The following is a 26611-nucleotide window of genomic DNA, read 5'->3' as shown; positions in this document are numbered from 1 at the left end:
GTGGTATAATGTCAGGATATTGTTATTGATCTTGAAGTGGTATAATGTCAGGATATTGTTATTGATCTTGAAGTGGTATAATGTCAGGATATTGTTATTGATCTTGAAGTGGTATAATGTCAGGATATTGTTATTGATCTTGAAGTGGTATAATGTCAGGATATTGTTATTGATCTTGAAGTGGTATAATGTCAGGATATTGTTATTGATCTTGAAGTGGTATAATGTCAGGATATTGTTATTGATCTTGAAGTGGTATAATGTCAGGATATTGTTATTGATCTTGAAGTGGTATAATGTCAGGATATTGTTATTGATCTTGAAGTGGTATAATGTCAGGATATTGTTATTGATCTTGAAGTGGTATAATGTCAGGATATTGTTATTGATCTTGAAGTGGTATAATGTCAGGATATTGTTATTGATCTTGAAGTGGTATAATGTCAGGATATTGTTATTGATCTTGAAGTGGTATAATGTCAGGATATTGTGGTATATTGATCTTGAAGTGGTATAATGTCAGGATATTGTTATTGATCTTGAAGTGGTATAATGTCAGGATATTGTTATTGATCTTGAAGTGGTATAATGTCAGGATATTGTTATTGATCTTGAAGTGGTATAATGTCAGGATATTGTTATTGATCTTGAAGTGGTATAATGTCAGGATATTGTTATTGATCTTGAAGTGGTATAATGTCAGGATATTGTTATTGATCTTGAAGTGGTATAATGTCAGGATATTGTTATTGATCTTGAAGTGGTATAATGTCAGGATATTGTTATTGATCTTGAAGTGGTATAATGTCAGGATATTGTTATTGATCTTGAAGTGGTATAATGTCAGGATATTGTTATTGATCTTGAAGTGGTATAATGTCAGGATATTGTTATTGATCTTGAAGTGGTATAATGTCAGGATATTGTTATTGATCTTGAAGTGGTATAATGTCAGGATATTGTTATTGATCTTGAAGTGGTATAATGTCAGGATATTGTTATTGATCTTGAAGTGGTATAATGTCAGGATATTGTTATTGATCTTGAAGTGGTATAATGTCAGGATATTGTTATTGATCTTGAAGTGGTATAATGTCAGGATATTGTTATTGATCTTGAAGTGGTATAATGTCAGGATATTGTTATTGATCTTGAAGTGGTATAATGTCAGGATATTGTTATTGATCTTGAAGTGGTATAATGTCAGGATATTGTTATTGATCTTGAAGTGGTATAATGTCAGGATATTGTTATTGATCTTGAAGTGGTATAATGTCAGGATATTGTTATTGATCTTGAAGTGGTATAATGTCAGGATATTGTTATTGATCTTGAAGTGGTATAATGTCAGGATATTGTTATTGATCTTGAAGTGGTATAATGTCAGGATATTGTTATTGATCTTGAAGTGGTATAATGTCAGGATATTGTTATTGATCTTGAAGTGGTATAATGTCAGGATATTGTTATTGATCTTGAAGTGGTATAATGTCAGGATATTGTTATTGATCTTGAAGTGGTATAATGTCAGGATATTGTTATTGATCTTGAAGTGGTATAATGTCAGGATATTGTTATTGATCTTGAAGTGGTATAATGTCAGGATATTGTTATTGATCTTGAAGTGGTATAATGTCAGGATATTGTTATTGATCTTGAAGTGGTATAATGTCAGGATATTGTTATTGATCTTGAAGTGGTATAATGTCAGGATATTGTTATTGATCTTGAAGTGGTATAATGTCAGGATATTGTTATTGATCTTGAAGTGGTATAATGTCAGGATATTGTTATTGATCTTGAAGTGGTATAATGTCAGGATATTGTTATTGATCTTGAAGTGGTATAATGTCAGGATATTGTTATTGATCTTGAAGTGGTATAATGTCAGGATATTGTTATTGATCTTGAAGTGGTATAATGTCAGGATATTGTTATTGATCTTGAAGTGGTATAATGTCAGGATATTGTTATTGATCTTGAAGTGGTATAATGTCAGGATATTGTTATTGATCTTGAAGTGGTATAATGTCAGGATATTGTTATTGATCTTGAAGTGGTATAATGTCAGGATATTGTTATTGATCTTGAAGTGGTATAATGTCAGGATATTGTTATTGATCTTGAAGTGGTATAATGTCAGGATATTGTTATTGATCTTGAAGTGGTATAATGTCAGGATATTGTTATTGATCTTGAAGTGGTATAATGTCAGGATATTGTTATTGATCTTGAAGTGGTATAATGTCAGGATATTGTTATTGATCTTGAAGTGGTATAATGTCAGGATATTGTTATTGATCTTGAAGTGGTATAATGTCAGGATATTGTTATTGATCTTGAAGTGGTATAATGTCAGGATATTGTTATTGATCTTGAAGTGGTATAATGTCAGGATATTGTTATTGATCTTGAAGTGGTATAATGTCAGGATATTGTTATTGATCTTGAAGTGGTATAATGTCAGGATATTGTTATTGATCTTGAAGTGGTATAATGTCAGGATATTGTTATTGATCTTGAAGTGGTATAATGTCAGGATATTGTTATTGATCTTGAAGTGGTATAATGTCAGGATATTGTTATTGATCTTGAAGTGGTATAATGTCAGGATATTGTTATTGATCTTGAAGTGGTATAATGTCAGGATATTGTTATTGATCTTGAAGTGGTATAATGTCAGGATATTGTTATTGATCTTGAAGTGGTATAATGTCAGGATATTGTTATTGATCTTGAAGTGGTATAATGTCAGGATATTGTTATTGATCTTGAAGTGGTATAATGTCAGGATATTGTTATTGATCTTGAAGTGGTATAATGTCAGGATATTGTTATTGATCTTGAAGTGGTATAATGTCAGGATATTGTTATTGATCTTGAAGTGGTATAATGTCAGGATATTGTTATTGATCTTGAAGTGGTATAATGTCAGGATATTGTTATTGATCTTGAAGTGGTATAATGTCAGGATATTGTTATTGATCTTGAAGTGGTATAATGTCAGGATATTGTTATTGATCTTGAAGTGGTATAATGTCAGGATATTGTTATTGATCTTGAAGTGGTATAATGTCAGGATATTGTTATTGATCTTGAAGTGGTATAATGTCAGGATATTGTTATTGATCTTGAAGTGGTATAATGTCAGGATATTGTTATTGATCTTGAAGTGGTATAATGTCAGGATATTGTTATTGATCTTGAAGTGGTATAATGTCAGGATATTGTTATTGATCTTGAAGTGGTATAATGTCAGGATATTGTTATTGATCTTGAAGTGGTATAATGTCAGGATATTGTTATTGATCTTGAAGTGGTATAATGTCAGGATATTGTTATTGATCTTGAAGTGGTATAATGTCAGGATATTGTTATTGATCTTGAAGTGGTATAATGTCAGGATATTGTTATTGATCTTGAAGTGGTATAATGTCAGGATATTGTTATTGATCTTGAAGTGGTATAATGTCAGGATATTGTTATTGATCTTGAAGTGGTATAATGTCAGGATATTGTTATTGATCTTGAAGTGGTATAATGTCAGGATATTGTTATTGATCTTGAAGTGGTATAATGTCAGGATATTGTTATTGATCTTGAAGTGGTATAATGTCAGGATATTGTTATTGATCTTGAAGTGGTATAATGTCAGGATATTGTTATTGATCTTGAAGTGGTATAATGTCAGGATATTGTTATTGATCTTGAAGTGGTATAATGTCAGGATATTGTTATTGATCTTGAAGTGGTATAATGTCAGGATATTGTTATTGATCTTGAAGTGGTATAATGTCAGGATATTGTTATTGATCTTGAAGTGGTATAATGTCAGGATATTGTTATTGATCTTGAAGTGGTATAATGTCAGGATATTGTTATTGATCTTGAAGTGGTATAATGTCAGGATATTGTTATTGATCTTGAAGTGGTATAATGTCAGGATATTGTTATTGATCTTGAAGTGGTATAATGTCAGGATATTGTTATTGATCTTGAAGTGGTATAATGTCAGGATATTGTTATTGATCTTGAAGTGGTATAATGTCAGGATATTGTTATTGATCTTGAAGTGGTATAATGTCAGGATATTGTTATTGATCTTGAAGTGGTATAATGTCAGGATATTGTTATTGATCTTGAAGTGGTATAATGTCAGGATATTGTTATTGATCTTGAAGTGGTATAATGTCAGGATATTGTTATTGATCTTGAAGTGGTATAATGTCAGGATATTGTTATTGATCTTGAAGTGGTATAATGTCAGGATATTGTTATTGATCTTGAAGTGGTATAATGTCAGGATATTGTTATTGATCTTGAAGTGGTATAATGTCAGGATATTGTTATTGATCTTGAAGTGGTATAATGTCAGGATATTGTTATTGATCTTGAAGTGGTATAATGTCAGGATATTGTTATTGATCTTGAAGTGGTATAATGTCAGGATATTGTTATTGATCTTGAAGTGGTATAATGTCAGGATATTGTTATTGATCTTGAAGTGGTATAATGTCAGGATATTGTTATTGATCTTGAAGTGGTATAATGTCAGGATATTGTTATTGATCTTGAAGTGGTATAATGTCAGGATATTGTTATTGATCTTGAAGTGGTATAATGTCAGGATATTGTTATTGATCTTGAAGTGGTATAATGTCAGGATATTGTTATTGATCTTGAAGTGGTATAATGTCAGGATATTGTTATTGATCTTGAAGTGGTATAATGTCAGGATATTGTTATTGATCTTGAAGTGGTATAATGTCAGGATATTGTTATTGATCTTGAAGTGGTATAATGTCAGGATATTGTTATTGATCTTGAAGTGGTATAATGTCAGGATATTGTTATTGATCTTGAAGTGGTATAATGTCAGGATATTGTTATTGATCTTGAAGTGGTATAATGTCAGGATATTGTTATTGATCTTGAAGTGGTATAATGTCAGGATATTGTTATTGATCTTGAAGTGGTATAATGTCAGGATATTGTTATTGATCTTGAAGTGGTATAATGTCAGGATATTGTTATTGATCTTGAAGTGGTATAATGTCAGGATATTGTTATTGATCTTGAAGTGGTATAATGTCAGGATATTGTTATTGATCTTGAAGTGGTATAATGTCAGGATATTGTTATTGATCTTGAAGTGGTATAATGTCAGGATATTGTTATTGATCTTGAAGTGGTATAATGTCAGGATATTGTTATTGATCTTGAAGTGGTATAATGTCAGGATATTGTTATTGATCTTGATCTATAATGAAGTGGTATAATGTCAGGATATTGTTATTGATCTTGAAGTGGTATAATGTCAGGATATTGTTATTGATCTTGAAGTGGTATAATGTCAGGATATTGTTATTGATCTTGAAGTGGTATAATGTCAGGATATTGTTATTGATCTTGAAGTGGTATAATGTCAGGATATTGTTATTGATCTTGAAGTGGTATAATGTCAGGATATTGTTATTGATCTTGAAGTGGTATAATGTCAGGATATTGTTATTGATCTTGAAGTGGTATAATGTCAGGATATTGTTATTGATCTTGAAGTGGTATAATGTCAGGATATTGTTATTGATCTTGAAGTGGTATAATGTCAGGATATTGTTATTGATCTTGAAGTGGTATAATGTCAGGATATTGTTATTGATCTTGAAGTGGTATAATGTCAGGATATTGTTATTGATCTTGAAGTGGTATAATGTCAGGATATTGTTATTGATCTTGAAGTGGTATAATGTCAGGATATTGTTATTGATCTTGAAGTGGTATAATGTCAGGATATTGTTATTGATCTTGAAGTGGTATAATGTCAGGATATTGTTATTGATCTTGAAGTGGTATAATGTCAGGATATTGTTATTGATCTTGAAGTGGTATAATGTCAGGATATTGTTATTGATCTTGAAGTGGTATAATGTCAGGATATTGTTATTGATCTTGAAGTGGTATAATGTCAGGATATTGTTATTGATCTTGAAGTGGTATAATGTCAGGATATTGTTATTGATCTTGAAGTGGTATAATGTCAGGATATTGTTATTGATCTTGAAGTGGTATAATGTCAGGATATTGTTATTGATCTTGAAGTGGTATAATGTCAGGATATTGTTATTGATCTTGAAGTGGTATAATGTCAGGATATTGTTATTGATCTTGAAGTGGTATAATGTCAGGATATTGTTATTGATCTTGAAGTGGTATAATGTCAGGATATTGTTATTGATCTTGAAGTGGTATAATGTCAGGATATTGTTATTGATCTTGAAGTGGTATAATGTCAGGATATTGTTATTGATCTTGAAGTGGTATAATGTCAGGATATTGTTATTGATCTTGAAGTGGTATAATGTCAGGATATTGTTATTGATCTTGAAGTGGTATAATGTCAGGATATTGTTATTGATCTTGAAGTGGTATAATGTCAGGATATTGTTATTGATCTTGAAGTGGTATAATGTCAGGATATTGTTATTGATCTTGAAGTGGTATAATGTCAGGATATTGTTATTGATCTTGAAGTGGTATAATGTCAGGATATTGTTATTGATCTTGAAGTGGTATAATGTCAGGATATTGTTATTGATCTTGAAGTGGTATAATGTCAGGATATTGTTATTGATCTTGAAGTGGTATAATGTCAGGATATTGTTATTGATCTTGAAGTGGTATAATGTCAGGATATTGTTATTGATCTTGAAGTGGTATAATGTCAGGATATTGTTATTGATCTTGAAGTGGTATAATGTCAGGATATTGTTATTGATCTTGAAGTGGTATAATGTCAGGATATTGTTATTGATCTTGAAGTGGTATAATGTCAGGATATTGTTATTGATCTTGAAGTGGTATAATGTCAGGATATTGTTATTGATCTTGAAGTGGTATAATGTCAGGATATTGTTATTGATCTTGAAGTGGTATAATGTCAGGATATTGTTATTGATCTTGAAGTGGTATAATGTCAGGATATTGTTATTGATCTTGAAGTGGTATAATGTCAGGATATTGTTATTGATCTTGAAGTGGTATAATGTCAGGATATTGTTATTGATCTTGAAGTGGTATAATGTCAGGATATTGTTATTGATCTTGAAGTGGTATAATGTCAGGATATTGTTATTGATCTTGAAGTGGTATAATGTCAGGATATTGTTATTGATCTTGAAGTGGTATAATGTCAGGATATTGTTATTGATCTTGAAGTGGTATAATGTCAGGATATTGTTATTGATCTTGAAGTGGTATAATGTCAGGATATTGTTATTGATCTTGAAGTGGTATAATGTCAGGATATTGTTATTGATCTTGAAGTGGTATAATGTCAGGATATTGTTATTGATCTTGAAGTGGTATAATGTCAGGATATTGTTATTGATCTTGAAGTGGTATAATGTCAGGATATTGTTATTGATCTTGAAGTGGTATAATGTCAGGATATTGTTATTGATCTTGAAGTGGTATAATGTCAGGATATTGTTATTGATCTTGAAGTGGTATAATGTCAGGATATTGTTATTGATCTTGAAGTGGTATAATGTCAGGATATTGTTATTGATCTTGAAGTGGTATAATGTCAGGATATTGTTATTGATCTTGAAGTGGTATAATGTCAGGATATTGTTATTGATCTTGAAGTGGTATAATGTCAGGATATTGTTATTGATCTTGAAGTGGTATAATGTCAGGATATTGTTATTGATCTTGAAGTGGTATAATGTCAGGATATTGTTATTGATCTTGAAGTGGTATAATGTCAGGATATTGTTATTGATCTTGAAGTGGTATAATGTCAGGATATTGTTATTGATCTTGAAGTGGTATAATGTCAGGATATTGTTATTGATCTTGAAGTGGTATAATGTCAGGATATTGTTATTGATCTTGAAGTGGTATAATGTCAGGATATTGTTATTGATCTTGAAGTGGTATAATGTCAGGATATTGTTATTGATCTTGAAGTGGTATAATGTCAGGATATTGTTATTGATCTTGAAGTGGTATAATGTCAGGATATTGTTATTGATCTTGAAGTGGTATAATGTCAGGATATTGTTATTGATCTTGAAGTGGTATAATGTCAGGATATTGTTATTGATCTTGAAGTGGTATAATGTCAGGATATTGTTATTGATCTTGAAGTGGTATAATGTCAGGATATTGTTATTGATCTTGAAGTGGTATAATGTCAGGATATTGTTATTGATCTTGAAGTGGTATAATGTCAGGATATTGTTATTGATCTTGAAGTGGTATAATGTCAGGATATTGTTATTGATCTTGAAGTGGTATAATGTCAGGATATTGTTATTGATCTTGAAGTGGTATAATGTCAGGATATTGTTATTGATCTTGAAGTGGTATAATGTCAGGATATTGTTATTGATCTTGAAGTGGTATAATGTCAGGATATTGTTATTGATCTTGAAGTGGTATAATGTCAGGATATTGTTATTGATCTTGAAGTGGTATAATGTCAGGATATTGTTATTGATCTTGAAGTGGTATAATGTCAGGATATTGTTATTGATCTTGAAGTGGTATAATGTCAGGATATTGTTATTGATCTTGAAGTGGTATAATGTCAGGATATTGTTATTGATCTTGAAGTGGTATAATGTCAGGATATTGTTATTGATCTTGAAGTGGTATAATGTCAGGATATTGTTATTGATCTTGAAGTGGTATAATGTCAGGATATTGTTATTGATCTTGAAGTGGTATAATGTCAGGATATTGTTATTGATCTTGAAGTGGTATAATGTCAGGATATTGTTATTGATCTTGAAGTGGTATAATGTCAGGATATTGTTATTGATCTTGAAGTGGTATAATGTCAGGATATTGTTATTGATCTTGAAGTGGTATAATGTCAGGATATTGTTATTGATCTTGAAGTGGTATAATGTCAGGATATTGTTATTGATCTTGAAGTGGTATAATGTCAGGATATTGTTATTGATCTTGAAGTGGTATAATGTCAGGATATTGTTATTGATCTTGAAGTGGTATAATGTCAGGATATTGTTATTGATCTTGAAGTGGTATAATGTCAGGATATTGTTATTGATCTTGAAGTGGTATAATGTCAGGATATTGTTATTGATCTTGAAGTGGTATAATGTCAGGATATTGTTATTGATCTTGAAGTGGTATAATGTCAGGATATTGTTATTGATCTTGAAGTGGTATAATGTCAGGATATTGTTATTGATCTTGAAGTGGTATAATGTCAGGATATTGTTATTGATCTTGAAGTGGTATAATGTCAGGATATTGTTATTGATCTTGAAGTGGTATAATGTCAGGATATTGTTATTGATCTTGAAGTGGTATAATGTCAGGATATTGTTATTGATCTTGAAGTGGTATAATGTCAGGATATTGTTATTGATCTTGAAGTGGTATAATGTCAGGATATTGTTATTGATCTTGAAGTGGTATAATGTCAGGATATTGTTATTGATCTTGAAGTGGTATAATGTCAGGATATTGTTATTGATCTTGAAGTGGTATAATGTCAGGATATTGTTATTGATCTTGAAGTGGTATAATGTCAGGATATTGTTATTGATCTTGAAGTGGTATAATGTCAGGATATTGTTATTGATCTTGAAGTGGTATAATGTCAGGATATTGTTATTGATCTTGAAGTGGTATAATGTCAGGATATTGTTATTGATCTTGAAGTGGTATAATGTCAGGATATTGTTATTGATCTTGAAGTGGTATAATGTCAGGATATTGTTATTGATCTTGAAGTGGTATAATGTCAGGATATTGTTATTGATCTTGAAGTGGTATAATGTCAGGATATTGTTATTGATCTTGAAGTGGTATAATGTCAGGATATTGTTATTGATCTTGAAGTGGTATAATGTCAGGATATTGTTATTGATCTTGAAGTGGTATAATGTCAGGATATTGTTATTGATCTTGAAGTGGTATAATGTCAGGATATTGTTATTGATCTTGAAGTGGTATAATGTCAGGATATTGTTATTGATCTTGAAGTGGTATAATGTCAGGATATTGTTATTGATCTTGAAGTGGTATAATGTCAGGATATTGTTATTGATCTTGAAGTGGTATAATGTCAGGATATTGTTATTGATCTTGAAGTGGTATAATGTCAGGATATTGTTATTGATCTTGAAGTGGTATAATGTCAGGATATTGTTATTGATCTTGAAGTGGTATAATGTCAGGATATTGTTATTGATCTTGAAGTGGTATAATGTCAGGATATTGTTATTGATCTTGAAGTGGTATAATGTCAGGATATTGTTATTGATCTTGAAGTGGTATAATGTCAGGATATTGTTATTGATCTTGAAGTGGTATAATGTCAGGATATTGTTATTGATCTTGAAGTGGTATAATGTCAGGATATTGTTATTGATCTTGAAGTGGTATAATGTCAGGATATTGTTATTGATCTTGAAGTGGTATAATGTCAGGATATTGTTATTGATCTTGAAGTGGTATAATGTCAGGATATTGTTATTGATCTTGAAGTGGTATAATGTCAGGATATTGTTATTGATCTTGAAGTGGTATAATGTCAGGATATTGTTATTGATCTTGAAGTGGTATAATGTCAGGATATTGTTATTGATCTTGAAGTGGTATAATGTCAGGATATTGTTATTGATCTTGAAGTGGTATAATGTCAGGATATTGTTATTGATCTTGAAGTGGTATAATGTCAGGATATTGTTATTGATCTTGAGTGGTATAATGTCAGGATATTGTTATTGATCTTGAAGTGGTATAATGTCAGGATATTGTTATTGATCTTGAAGTGGTATAATGTCAGGATATTGTTATTGATCTTGAAGTGGTATAATGTCAGGATATTGTTATTGATCTTGAAGTGGTATAATGTCAGGATATTGTTATTGATCTTGAAGTGGTATAATGTCAGGATATTGTTATTGATCTTGAAGTGGTATAATGTCAGGATATTGTTATTGATCTTGAAGTGGTATAATGTCAGGATATTGATATTGTTATTGATCTTGAAGTGGTATAATGTCAGGATATTGTTATTGATCTTGAAGTGGTATAATGTCAGGATATTGTTATTGATCTTGAAGTGGTATAATGTCAGGATATTGTTATTGATCTTGAAGTGGTATAATGTCAGGATATTGTTATTGATCTTGAAGTGGTATAATGTCAGGATATTGTTATTGATCTTGAAGTGGTATAATGTCAGGATATTGTTATTGATCTTGAAGTGGTATAATGTCAGGATATTGTTATTGATCTTGAAGTGGTATAATGTCAGGATATTGTTATTGATCTTGAAGTGGTATAATGTCAGGATATTGTTATTGATCTTGAAGTGGTATAATGACAGGATATTGTTATTGATCTTGAAGTGGTATAATGTCACGATATTGTTATTGATCTTGAAGTGGTATAATGTCAGGATATTGTTATTGATCTTGAAGTGGTATAATGTCAGGATATTGTTATTGATCTTGAAGTGGTATAATGTCAGGATATTGTTATTGATCTTGAAGTGGTATAATGTCAGGATATTGTTATTGATCTTGAAGTGGTATAATGTCAGGATATTGTTATTGATCTTGAAGTGGTATAATGTCAGGATATTGTTATTGATCTTGAAGTGGTATAATGTCAGGATATTGTTATTGATCTTGAAGTGGTATAATGTCAGGATATTGTTATTGATCTTGAAGTGGTATAATGTCAGGATATTGTTATTGATCTTGAAGTGGTATAATGTCAGGATATTGTTATTGACTTGAAGTGGTATAATGTCTTGAAGTGGTATAATGTCAGGATATTGTTATTGATCTTGAAGTGGTATAATGTCAGGATATTGTTATTGATCTTGAAGTGGTATAATGTCAGGATATTGTTATTGATCTTGAAGTGGTATAATGTCAGGATATTGTTATTGATCTTGAAGTGGTATAATGTCAGGATATTGTTATTGATCTTGAAGTGGTATAATGTCAGGATATTGTTATTGATCTTGAAGTGGTATAATGTCAGGATATTGTTATTGATCTTGAAGTGGTATAATGTCAGGATATTGTTATTGATCTTGAAGTGGTATAATGTCAGGATATTGTTATTGATCTTGAAGTGGTATAATGTCAGGATATTGTTATTGATCTTGAAGTGGTATAATGTCAGGATATTGTTATTGATCTTGAAGTGGTATAATGTCAGGATATTGTTATTGATCTTGAAGTGGTATAATGTCAGGATATTGTTATTGATCTTGAAGTGGTATAATGTCAAGATACTGTTATTGATCTTGAAGTGGTATAATGTCAGGATATTGTTATTGATCTTGAAGTGGTATAATGTCAGGATATTGTTATTGATCTTGAAGTGGTATAATGTCAGGATATTGTTATTGATCTTGAAGTGGTATAATGTCAGGATATTGTTATTGATCTTGAAGTGGTATAATGTCAGGATATTGTTATTGATCTTGAAGTGGTATAATGTCAGGATATTGTTATTGACCTTGAAGTGGTATAATGTCAGGATATTGTTATTGATCTTGAAGTGGTATAATGTCAGGATATTGTTATTGATCTTGAAGTGGTATAATGTCAGGATATTGTTATTGATCTTGAAGTGGTATAATGTCAGGATATTGTTATTGATCTTGAAGTGGTATAATGTCAGGATATTGTTATTGATCTTGAAGTGGTATAATGTCAGGATATTGTTATTGATCTTGAAGTGGTATAATGTCAGGATATTGTTATTGATCTTGAAGTGGTATAATGTCAGGATATTGTTATTGATCTTGAAGTGGTATAATGTCAGGATATTGTTATTGATCTTGAAGTGGTATAATGTCAGGATATTGTTATTGATCTTGAAGTGGTATAATGTCAGGATATTGTTATTGATCTTGAAGTGGTATAATGTCAGGATATTGTTATTGATCTTGAAGTGGTATAATGTCAGGATATTGTTATTGATCTTGAAGTGGTATAATGTCAGGATATTGTTATTGATCTTGAAGTGGTATAATGTCAGGATATTGTTATTGATCTTGAAGTGGTATAATGTCAGGATATTGTTATTGATCTTGAAGTGGTATAATGTCAGGATATTGTTATTGATCTTGAAGTGGTATAATGTCAGGATATTGTTATTGATCTTGAAGTGGTATAATGTCAGGATATTGTTATTGATCTTGAAGTGGTATAATGTCAGGATATTGTTATTGACCTTGAAGTGGTATAATGTCAGGATATTGTTATTGATCTTGAAGTGGTATAATGTCAGGATATTGTTATTGATCTTGAAGTGGTATAATGTCAGGATATTGTTATTGATCTTGAAGTGGTATAATGTCAGGATATTGTTATTGATCTTGAAGTGGTATAATGTCACAATATTGTTATTGATCTTGAAGTGGTATAATGTCAGGATATTGTTATTGATCTTGAAGTGGTATAATGTCAGGATATTGTTATTGATCTTGAAGTGGTATAATGTCAAGATATTGTTATTGATCTTGAAGTGGTATAATGTCAGGATATTGTTATTGATCTTGAAGTGGTATAATGTCACGATATTGTTATTGATCTTGAAGTGGTATAATGTCACGATATTGTTATTGATCTTGAAGTGGTATAATGTCAGGATACTTGTTATTGATCTTGAAGTGGTATAATGTCAGGATATTGTTATTGATCTTGAAGTGGTATAATGTCAGGATATTGTTATTGATCTTGAAGTGGTATAATGTCAGGATATTGTTATTGATCTTGAAGTGGTATAATGTCAGGATATTGTTATTGATCTTGAAGTGGTATAATGTCAGGATATTGTTATTGATCTTGAAGTGGTATAATGTCAGGATATTGTTATTGATCTTGAAGTGGTATAATGTCAGGATACTGTTATTGATCTTGAAGTGGTATAATGTCAGGATATTGTTATTGATCTTGAAGTGGTATAATGTCAGGATATTGTTATTGATCTTGAAGTGGTATAATGACAGGATATTGTTATTGATCTTGAAGTGGTATAATGACAGGATATTGTTATTGATCTTGAAGTGGTATAATGTCAGGATATTGTTATTGACCTTGAAGTGGTATAATGTCAGGATATTGTTATTGATCTTGAAGTGGTATAATGTCAGGATATTGTTATTGATCTTGAAGTGGTATAATGTCAGGATATTGTTATTGATCTTGAAGTGGTATAATGTCAGGATATTGTTATTGATCTTGAAGTGGTATAATGTCAGGATATTGTTATTGATCTAGAAGTGGTATAATGTCAAGATATTGTTATTGATCTTGAAGTGGTATAATGTCAGGATATTGTTATTGATCTTGAAGTGGTATAATGTCAGGATATTGTTATTGATCTTGAAGTGGTATAATGTCAGGATATTGTTATTGATCTTGAAGTGGTATAATGACAGGATATTGTTATTGACCTTGAAGTGGTATAATGTCAGGATATTGTTATTGACCTTGAAGTGGTATAATGTCAGGATATTGTTATTGATCTTGAAGTGGTATAATGTCAGGATATTGTTATTGATCTTGAAGTGGTATAATGTCAGGATATTGTTATTGATCTTGAAGTGGTATAATGTCAGGATATTGTTATTGATCTTGAAGTGGTATAATGTCAGGATATTGTTATTGATCTTGAAGTGGTATAATGTCAGGATATTGTTATTGATCTTGAAGTGGTATAATGTCAGGATATTGTTATTGATCTTGAAGTGGTATAATGTCAGGATATTGTTATTGATCTTGAAGTGGGTATAATGTCAGGATATTGTTATTGATCTTGAAGTGGTATAATGTCAGGATATTGTTATTGATCTTGAAGTGGTATAATGTCAGGATATTGTTATTGATCTTGAAGTGGTATAATGTCAGGATATTGTTATTGATCTTGAAGTGGTATAATGTCAGGATATTGTTATTGATCTTGAAGTGGTATAATGTCAGGATATTGTTATTGATCTTGAAGTGGTATAATGTCAGGATACTGTTATTGACCTTGAAGTGGTATAATGTCAGGATATTGTTATTGATCTTGAAGTGGTATAATGTCAGGATATTGTTATTGATCTTGAAGTGGTATAATGTCAGGATATTGTTATTGACCTTGAAGTGGTATAATGTCAGGATATTGTTATTGATCTTGAAGTGGTATAATGTCAGGATATTGTTATTGATCTTGAAGTGGTATAATGTCAGGATATTGTTATTGACCTTGAAGTGGTATAATGTCAGGATATTGTTATTGATCTTGAAGTGGTATAATGTCAGGATATTGTTATTGATCTTGAAGTGGTATAATGTCAGGATATTGTTATTGATCTTGAAGTGGTATAATGTCAGGATATTGTTATTGATATCAGTCTGTTGTTTTTTTATTTCTCATAGACCTACATGTACCAGTGTATGTTGTTTTTTATTTCTTATAGAGCTACATGTACCAGTGTATATTGTTTTTATTTCTTGTAAAGCTACATTTGCCAGTGTATGTTGTTTTTTATTTCTTATAGAGCTACATGTACCAGTGTATGTTGTTTTTTATTTCTTATAGAGCTACATTTGCCAGTGTATATTGTTTTTTTTATTTATTATAGAGCTACATGTACCAGTGTATGTTGTTTTTTATTTCTTATATAGCTATATGTACCAGTGAAGGTTACTTTTTTCCTTATTTTTTTTATAACTACATGTATCAGTTTGTAATTTTTGAGACTAAAAAAAAGGATTTTTAATCCAAACATAGAAATGAACACTCAGACTGGTATACAGAAATTCTCTATTTATATATTTATACATATGTAAGTATTAGTAGATACATTTTTAGTAAAAATACTCCATTAAAAAATATTATTTTTGGTGTGCAAAAAACTTGTGTTCACTTAAAGCCTGTCAAAATGATATGAATACATTGTAATACTATAACAAGCACAGAATAATTATGAACACATTGTAATACTATAACAAGCACAGAATAATTATGAATACATTGTAATACTATAACAAGCACAGAATAATTATGAATACATTGTAATACTATAACAAGCACAGAATAATTATGAACACATTGTAATACTATAACAAGCACAGAATAATTATGAATACATTGTAATACTATAACAAGCACAGACTAATTATGAATACATTGTAATACTATAACAAGCACAGAATAATTATGAACACATTGTAATACTATAACAAGCACAGACTAATTATGAACACATTGTAATACTATAACAAGCACAGACTAATTATGAATACATTGTAATACTATAACTAGCACAGACTAATTATGAATACATTGTAATACTATAACAAGCACAGAATAATTATGAATACATTGTAATACTATAACAAGCACAGAATAATTATGAATACATTGTAATACTATAACAAGCACAGAATAATTATGAACACATTGTAATACTATAACAAGCACAGAATAATTATGAATACATTGTAATACTATAACAAGCACAGAATAATTATGAACACATTGTAATACTATAACAAGCACAGAATAATTATGAACACATTGTAATACTATAACAAGCACAGAATAATTATGAATACATTGTAATACTATAACAAGCACAGAATAATTATGAATACATTGTAATACTATAACAAGCACAGAATAATTATGAATACATTGTAATACTATAACAAGCACAGAATAATTATGAATACATTGTAATACTATAACAAGCACAGAATAATTATGAATACATTGTAACACTATAACAAGCACAGAATAATTATTAGGTCAGTTCTTGGGATTGAGCCTGTCGTGAGAAAGTTAAACAATGAAGAATCAATCAAAGTTTTTCATGTCAGTCACACACATTCTTTAACGTTTTAGGTTTGAAACATTATTTTTTTGGACCATTTGGTTCTGGACAAGTTATTAGAGCTCTCACTAACTTATACCTTATTGTACTTTTCAGTCTTGTGTCCTTTCTGAGATATTTTATAAAGTGATATAACAGTAATTTTGAAACTGTTTTTCTACATTTCCTTCTAGTGTAGAACAGGAGGGTGTTTGTTTGAACTCTCTTTACAGTTAGCTATAATTGTGGCAGGGAAGCAGTTCATTAACACCGTGGTGGAAATGGGTGTTCTGTAAGTTTTTTAGTTAAAATAGATATTTATTGTACTAATTTCATGTAAGAACATTTTCTATGACAGTTGGCTCATTCTGAGACTTAAGAACTGTGCTGTAGTTTTTTTTTTAAAGTGATTTTGATATTTTCAAGATTCATAGTTTATTAATGTTCAGTCAAACATGTAGCAAGTCATGTTTCGTCTGATGAGATGTAATTTGGCATTAGCACTCCCAAGTAAATACAGTACTAACTCTACTGTTAGTAAACTTAATACAGTTTTACTACTGTTACCTTGTAATGTTAAAACACGCAATTATTTACTTTAACTGATAGTAAAAGACTTAGGTCATCGAAAGACTTTCCAAACAGTTTCATGTTGTGCTTTACCAAACCTCTGTCATGTCTCTAATATTGATTGCTGGGTGACGAATTAGTGAAAAAAATTACCATAAATTATCATAAAAAAAAATGAAAAGCGACACATCCAACGTTTGTTTTGCTTGTTACACTTTGTATTTCCTTCTATAACATTTTTTTTTTTCAATAATACTGTGAGATTCCTAATCTCAAAATCAATTTTAAAGTTTTAAAGATCCATTTTATACAGACTAGTTAAATCCAGTTTCTGGAGTCCTCCGCAATAAGTTATCGTGTATTTTAACTGTATCTAGTTACCTCAAACTTACCACTGCATTTTACCTCTTATCATCATGAATATGATAGTACCTTTGGATATCTTTGCATATGTTCACTAGTATAAATCCAACTTTTTACAATGCTCGGGCATGGCCACGTGGTTAAGGCACTTGACTTGTAATCCAAGGGTCTTGGGCTCAAATCCCCGTCACACCAAACATGCTCGCCCTTTCAGCCATTATAATGCGGTAGTCAATCCCATTATTCGCTGATAAAAGAGTAGCCCAAGGTGGTGATTACTATCTGTCTTCTGTCTAGTCTTACACTATTAAATTAGGGACACATAACCCTCGTGTAGCTTTGTGCGAAATTTCATAATGATAAGGTAAGATCCTACTCACATGAATCCAAAATTTAAATTTCAAGCATAACATCTTTAAAATATATGCATAAATTCTCACCAAATTTTTATTTTTGTAATTTTAAGTTTTAAAACATGGATTATATATATTATGATCTATGATTAATTTACAGATTCTATGAATAAGGAAACCTGTCAAAAAGCATAATGAAAATTATAATCTGTTGAAGTGTGTTCTGACTTTACTGGATAAAAGTCATTTTAATCATTTTTACAACTTCATTAACAATATATTTATAAAAAAACTAATGCTTCTATTATTAAAACCTATATAAAATAAGTTACAACAAAATAACAATTATTCATAACATCTTTCCTGAAATAGTAAGTTCAGGTTTTTATATTATTTTAAAGAAACATTAATATTGCACATTGATGTCATTTCAAAATTTTATTGTAATCACCCCTTTCAAGACAACAACTCTGAGTTCTATCTTAAAACTTATATTATTTTACCTACATAGTAGTTGGATCATTTGTTAAGCCTTAATATGCTGTGCTCATAGATTATTAATTGAAAAATAACTTGTATGAAGTTTTAACATACTATAAAACACTTAGCCTTTCTTTACCATGTTTACATTCTACAATCTATGATATCAAAACTTCATCAAAGGTCAGTAGACTTAAAATATGTCGTATACTTGTGGTTTCCATTTACATGTTATCTCAGTAAAATATGCTATATAGATCATAAAATTACTGTGAAAGTAGCCAATAGAAATTTCAAATCATCATTGTCTAATTCAATGGATAATATTATATTTGAATTAAATTAAGAGTTTACACAGTACACAATTTTATACTATTTTAATCATCAAGTGTTAGAATAAAACTGTGATCAATAGCTAGAAATACAAAGTCTAGTTTGTGGATTCAGTTATTTACATTACAGTAGTTGAATAAAGGAGAACAGCAAGAGAAATCCATTCACTTTATAAAGTAACAAATAATGCAAACAAAGCACTAGCAATGTAAAATGTTAGAAATAATTGAAAAGTAAAATTAAAGTCAAGTTTTGCTTTACAATTAAAATGGTAAACACTGATTGCAGAGATGCCAACCATTACGATTTGAGCGTAACCATTATGACTATACGTTCATCCAGACAAATATTACGACTTGTTGCAACTCCCAAATTATTATATATTATATAGGCCTATACAATAAAGTGATAAATTGTTCCCCCAGGGCTTGAAAGGGGTGAAAAGGAAATTTCTAGTGAGATACAGATAAATTTTGATAATAAATAAAAGACATAGTCCAAATGGCTACTTGCAATAATCATGTTTGTGCTTGAAATAATAAAAAATATTTGTATCTCTGACCTCTACCAATAGTTTGAGTGTGGTGCTTCTCCATACTGGGTACATGGGGGAATCTATAGTTACGTCATCAGTGCTTGTCAGCCACTCAGCTCGTGTAGATGGGTATTTCTATTGGCATAGAAACACCAATGTGATCGTTCACAAGATAAAAAAAAAAAAAGAGGCCTCGCTCACCAGATTGTCTTGTTTCTGGCAAATCTAAAAGGACTAAAACTGTGAATCAAAAATTTAGAAAAAGAGTATAGTGCAAAATTTTCGGTCATTGCATCAAAAGTCAGTGACAGTTATGTGTTTTGTACAGTTTGTCATATCGATTTTTTTTGTGGTGCATACAAAATTAGCATCTCACCATAAAAAGGCTGAGGTGAAGACAAAAACGATGCAGATAACGACATTTATGAGTAAAATTCAGAATATGAAACCATAAATGCAGAAGTGATGTTCATGTAATTCGTCATTGCTCATAATTTACCCATAGCTGTAGCCGATCATGCAGGACATCTATTCAGAAAAATGTTCCCAGACTGATATAGCGAAAAAATATGGTTGTGCTAGAACTAAAACTACAGCCATTGTACAAATGTTTGGTTGTGAAGATGACAAAATGATTTCAAGCATACTTACTAACAGTGTTTACAGTTTAGCCACAGATGGATCCACAGATATGGATGACTCAAAACTGTATCCAGTGGCTGTACGATATCTTGACCCTTTACTTGGAAAAATTGTTTGTTCTCTTTTGACAATGGTGGAATGGAAAGAAGCTTCAACGGGAAAGAATATTTAAGCTTTTGGACCATGAACTGACAAAGAGGAAAATTCCATGGGAAATCTGTCTTAGTTTTTCTTCAGACAATGGCTGGTATAGGTAAAGGTGTGATGGGACACATCTCAAGATGACAGCCCAGCATTTACTTCATGGGCTGTGCCTGTCACCTCATGAATATTGCTGCCCAGAAAGCTTCCAGAAAACTGCCCTGCCTAGTTTCTGATATACTGATATATATCTACTATTTTCTGGACAAAAGTGCTAGCAGAAAACAACATTTCAAAGAGTTTCAAGGATTGTATGACAAAGAAACAAGAAAAACTCTACAACTTGTTAACACAAGATGGCTATCACTTGGGATGTGCCTCAACAGAATATTGGACATGTGGAAGCCATTGAAGAAGTATTTTCACTGTGAAAAGGAAAACTAGATTCAAAAGGAGCTAGGCATGCAGCTCAGTCAGGTAGCAAGACTAACAGTCAGGATATCCTCTCGGGACACACAGACACCCTCTCGGACACAGTCAAGACACCCTCTCGGCCACACAGGGACACAGTCAAGATATCTTCTCAGCCACACAGGGACACAAGACACACAGTCTCCAAAACAGACAAAGAAACATTTGATATCACTCAATATATGTTTAGGCAGTCTGACCTTGAACTAAAGAAGAGACAATCAATGAAAAAGAGAAGAAAACAAAAGCTAGCAAGGAAGTAACCAAGAAAAGTTATGTGCAGAGCAAGTTAGATAAGTTGACAGTTTCTTGGACAACAAAATGAACTTGTTATTTTGTCTTTTACTTCAGTCGGCAATTCCTTTATTTGAGAAAGCCAATTTGATATTGCAAAGAGAAGAACCTTGCATACACATTATGCATAGAACTCTGATTACACAAGTTAAAAATATACTTGTCAGATACATCAAGCCAGTGAAGGCAACATCACTGAACTTGATTACAACAATGAATCCTTATACAAATCTGATGAGGCAGTTTCTATTGGAAATGCTGCCAAGGAATACATTGTTAAATATGAAAAGGACCTGGACCTGATCAGCTTCTACACCAGTGTCAATAAATACTATATTGCAGCTACAAATTACATGATGAAACATTTCCCTCTAAATGATGAACTTCTGATTCATGCAGAGGTTGCTGATCCAAAACTGAAAGTAAGCAAAGATTTCTCTTCTCTACACTTCTTCACAGACAGGTATTCTGTCCTTGCAAATACACATGAGCACAACACTATTGACAAGTTGGAAGGGCAATATTTGAACTATTAAATTGATATTTTCTCAGAAACTGTCCTTCAGTTGAATGTTGACAAGTTTTGGGTTCAGCTGTCTACAGTTAAGGATGGAAATGGTAACCAGAAGTATGACTTTCTGTGTAGGGTTATGCTTGGAATTCTTACAATCTTCCATTCTAATGCTGACAGTAAAAGGATATTTAGTTTAGTGACTAAAAACAAAAGCAAGTTCAGACCAAACTTGAGCACCTCAGTTTTGAGCAGTATTATAATGCACAAGATGTGTATGCAGTTAAATGGACAATGTTGTAGTAACTCCCAACCATCCAGAGACATTCTCATGAAAGCAAAGGCTGCAACAGCTGCAAAACTATTACAATAAGCATCATAAACATGATATAAACTAGTCCTTACACAAAGGCTTTTTCTGCTTACTGTTTGTGCATGTTCAGTGTTGTTTTACCAGTACATTTGTTACTCTGAACTAAATAAAAAACATAATTTCAAAATATATTTTAAAATTTATTTATTAAATACACAAAACACAGTTATAAATGAGCAATCTATAGCAGTAATAAATAATAATAGTTATAATAATAATATAATAATAAACAGCTTAGAGACATTGGTCAGGCCTAGTAGCCACAAATGATAAAGGACTCTGTCTACAATCATTATGCTCAGTCATTTGAAATAGTTGGCATCTTTGTGATTGTACTTTAATGTGAGAATGCTTTCTAATGATTTACATTTGAAATTGTGACTGTTGAAATTACATGGAAGCAAAAAAAGTTACTAATTTGTTCATAAGTAAAGATTTAAAACAGGATTTGTGGCATTAAACTTTGAATAAAGAGTGATAAAAAGAAAAGACTGTAAAAATAAAAATTAACCAATATGCACAACAATTCTTAGGCAAGATTTGCCTATTGTCATCTGACTGAATAGTGGGGTTTGAAAACCAACATTTCAGTACATCAGCAACCCCAAAATGCAAGACATTTCTGTTGCAACAGAATGTAAAACGCAAGCCCTCAGATTAACAATATGTCATATTACCAAAATGATCCCAAGCTCAGATAAAATTAACACCCCAGTGTAACCCTTTATAATCTAGTGGGTAGTATAATGCCACCTTTGGCCTTGGATTGTGAGAGTCAATAAGTAATAAAAGTCACAGTAACTAAAATACAGAAACTTCAAACACACCTTGCTCACTTTGAGATATTTTAAATTATAATTTTGATTTTTTAGTTAAATGATGATTTGTAATACAATAAAAATAACTATATAACTATTTAGTATGTAGCTATGCACACGGGTGTAGATTTTTTTATACCCGATGGGGGATGATTTTTTGCAACCACTTATGTGGACTGTTAAATTTGCAAATTGGTAATCTGTGATTACGTGAACCTGAAAGCTGTAAACATGCAGTTACAGAGTAATCTTGTTGCCACGATACTTGCATGTATACTTAGGTCTACTGTCTGATACTTATGAACTATCGCTTAGATCGAAAAGCTTAGAAGCATGCCTATATTGAAGATGTACATTTACTGAAAATGCCTACATCTAGGCCTAATTATGTAATTCGATTGGTAAGAACACGAGAATCACAAGAACAAACACACAATTTGTAGGTCTGTGATGCAATAAAACAATTCAACAGACCAAACTGAAGGGGGGGATGATTGTATGCACTATACCCCTACCTAAAATGAAGGGGATGTATACCCTCCATCCCCCCAGGATCTACACCCCTGGCTATGCATGACCTGCAACTGTTGACCTGAAAGCCAATTTTTGTACATATACTATAGCATGCCTAGTGACATCATGCTCTAGGCTATTTTGTTGAAATATTTAGATGTTTGTAGTTAACCACAGAGCTACATAATGGAATATCTGTGCTGTGCCCACAATGAGTACTGAAACCCAGTTTTAGAATTTCACATTTGCAGATATAAGATTGAGTCACTGGGAGGCATTGTTGAAAGAACTGCTGCAGTGAATAAAACTGTCTAAAACATTAAAACCACTTTAAATACAGCATTCACTTCACTATTTTAAAATGTGAAAGTTATCTATGTCCTCTTTTTACAACTTTATGTACATGTTTAAAGTAGACCTCATAATATTTATCTTTGTTCAAAGCCAAATTTTATGATACCCGTATTTACAATGGCCTTGAAATATACAACAGTTATTTTAATGGGAAAAAACGCCCATGACAGTTACTTTTATGATGAGTCATGGGTCAAAGGACGTCACATATATATATATATATAAAACCTAAAAAAAACAACTTTGTTTAACATCTTCCACATTCAAAATTTTAAAAAGCTTAGCGACCTATGTCCAGCAGCAACCAATTTCAAGTCTTAGCGACAACAGACAATTGTATGCTTTATTTCTTGACTTATTGTTTTATATTTCAATAAACATAAGTTTAATAATTTATTCCTAAATAGTAATAATTTATATACATATATAATGTACAATAATTGAAATGTGACTGTATATTACAAAATACTACTCCACTAAAACACAGCCAAGACAGAGAAGACTAAAGGTCAATTTTATATTATTGAATACATATCATGAGTACACTTGCACCTCATCAATGCAATTTATGTAATGTTAGCTGGGCATGACTGGAAGGATCAACATAATACAAAATATTAAATATATAGCATTATGAGACTTAATCAACTTAAACTAAACATTTGTATTTTTGTGTTATACTATGTAATCATTCCAGCATGAAAACAAAAATAATTTATATTTCCTATTTTTTTTTATGATGGTTATGATGTTGGTCAGTTCATAGACCCCACAAATGGTATAGAAAAAAACATGAAATGTCAAATCTTACTAAAAACAAACATTTGAAATGTATTTAGGAGGTTCTAGAGATTAAGCAAATAATATCCAAGATTTTTTACAACGAAGAATAGTTTTCTTAACTATAACACAAAACCCCTTTGTACTTGGACTAGTAACAAAACAATTTTCACAAACAAATATTTAGTAAAAAATATTTAATTAGAAATCTGATTTTCTGTGTACAAAACTTATAATCTTTACCTAAAGTTTACCAAATTTTGTGAAGACACGTGCTGTATCAAAAGTTATAGTGCAAACACTTAACATGTGCAAATATGTAGACTAACTCATGTATATTATATTGAGTCTGTAGTGAGAGTTAATAAAATAAATAAATAAACAATGAAGGAAACTGTTAAGTTACTACTTTTTCATGGCATACAAATAATAAATTTTCAATAACTTATAAGACAAAACCCTGCTTAACTTTGAGATGTCTCAAAATGTATTTAGAAATTTGAAAATTGCAAAAGAAAACATGGGAATAGTTGCCTTTTAGAGTTTTTGACATGATCAAATTCTCTGCTTTCAAATTATATGAACTAAGATAGCCTTAAACAAATATAAAATTACTAGATTTTTGGCTTAAAGTCTTTTACTAACAAAGTGCACTTGCATAGGTGTGAAATTTAATACGTACCACCAACAATAAAATTATAATGGGAAAAAATTAGGGCTAACAGTTTCTATTCTTTTTTAAGTACTTCATCTGAAACAAATGTTAATAAAACTTAAAAACAAACAAATAATTAAAATATCAGAATATCATTTACAGTTTTATTTTGGAGGTAATTTGAGGCTCTAAATCACAATTTTTGAAATGTTGATGTTGAGATTTTGCACACTAATTTTAGGCATTGGGTATGAAGGGTTAAATAAGGGTAAGTTTCCATTCTTGTGGCTAAGATCATTATTATTTTATAAATACTTCCTATTGGTTTAGGTAATACAATTATTAATAATAATAGGGATAACTTACACTCTTGAATAAAGCTATTATTGATACTAACCTCAAAGTCAGGAAATAGAGGCAATACTTCCAGTGGATAGACTCCAGGTTTACTGCAATGTTTCTCAATCTAACAAAAAAAAAATATATATATATATATATATATTGCCACTGTTTGTATAGATCGTATATGCTGCATAAAATTCTATTTACTCTGAACTGTAAAACAATTTTCTATTGTATAAGTAAATGGCTTGATTCAGTGTGCTGTTTTCAAGACATACACTACAAATCAGCATTATATGATGTCCAAGTCTTATTTTTCTATTTACCCATCCCCAGAAATCAATCAAAAATGGTTTATTTTAGTGGCAAGTAAAAAATATTACATGATAAACTAGATTTACTTTTCTTCTTGGTAAATTTTATAATTTTAAATATGCAAAAAAAAGTACATATTTGTGTACTGGTTGTTAAAACTGAGTCACTGAACCATCTGGTTGCTCAAAATTATGTTTTCCACTAATTAGCAAGAGACTGTGTTGAAGTAACAAAACTGACTCCTTAATATAGTAACTGATAAAAACTGTACATACCAATCTCTTTTATTCATCTCCAGTAAAGAACTATCTACATCTATTTTCTATAAAGTTGACCATACAACTCTAACAAGGAGTTTAAACTCTCTTGTAATACCTTAATGCAGGTGTAGCTTGAAAAATTAGTTCCATACATTGGCACAACTAATGGCTTTCAGTTTTTGCATCAGAGTATCTCCTACCTCAGAATTCTGGGGACCAGTAGTTATATCACAGTTTCAAAACCACTACTCTATAGTATGCACTACCTGCATTGGTCATATAATGGTATGGGAACCAAGACTACGTTCTTCAATGTTTAATAGTTACCCTTCTTATTGTTGCATGACAAGTAACACTCAAGTTAGATCACAATCTTTGGAAAGCTCCTGCCAGAGCTCTTTTAATGTGAAGTACAACCACAAGGAAATCATCATAAAGTATATGGTTGTTGTCACTGCTGCTGCAATGTATTTCAGAATCTGGATTTTCACTATTTCGGTAGACAATCCATCTGCTTTACCTAGTGAAAATGTACAAGGTTGTCCTCATACAGCATTGTAATTCTAAATGTGGATATCTCTAACACATTATTGAAATTCATAAGCCATTTAAATGATATATGGTTCATTTGAATG

General features: G+C 30.8%; 1 protein-coding gene across 7 annotated transcripts in view; it reads right to left on the bottom strand.

The window, feature by feature from the left end:
* The window catches only part of LOC143242141 (RNA polymerase II-associated factor 1 homolog), a 71828-nt gene that overhangs the window by 29747 nt on the left and 15470 nt on the right, over window positions 1–26611 (bottom strand). For 5 of the 7 annotated variants that reach the window (XM_076485463.1, XM_076485460.1, XM_076485462.1 and 2 more), the window contains exon 5: window positions 25457–25525. In XM_076485463.1, the coding sequence (XP_076341578.1) occupies window positions 25457–25525 (69 nt within the window). Of the gene's footprint in view, window positions 1–17463; window positions 18111–25456; window positions 25526–26611 lie in introns of those variants that run through there. The other 2 variants (XM_076485458.1, XM_076485461.1) reach the window with 2 other exon arrangements.

Source organism: Tachypleus tridentatus, unplaced genomic scaffold (assembly GCF_004210375.1).
Source record: "Tachypleus tridentatus isolate NWPU-2018 unplaced genomic scaffold, ASM421037v1 Hic_cluster_2, whole genome shotgun sequence".
In the NCBI taxonomy this organism is placed as follows: Eukaryota; Metazoa; Arthropoda; class Merostomata; order Xiphosura; family Limulidae; genus Tachypleus; species Tachypleus tridentatus.
Note: the sequence above shows the minus strand (reverse complement) of the source record. Positions and strands in the feature narration are given on the sequence as shown.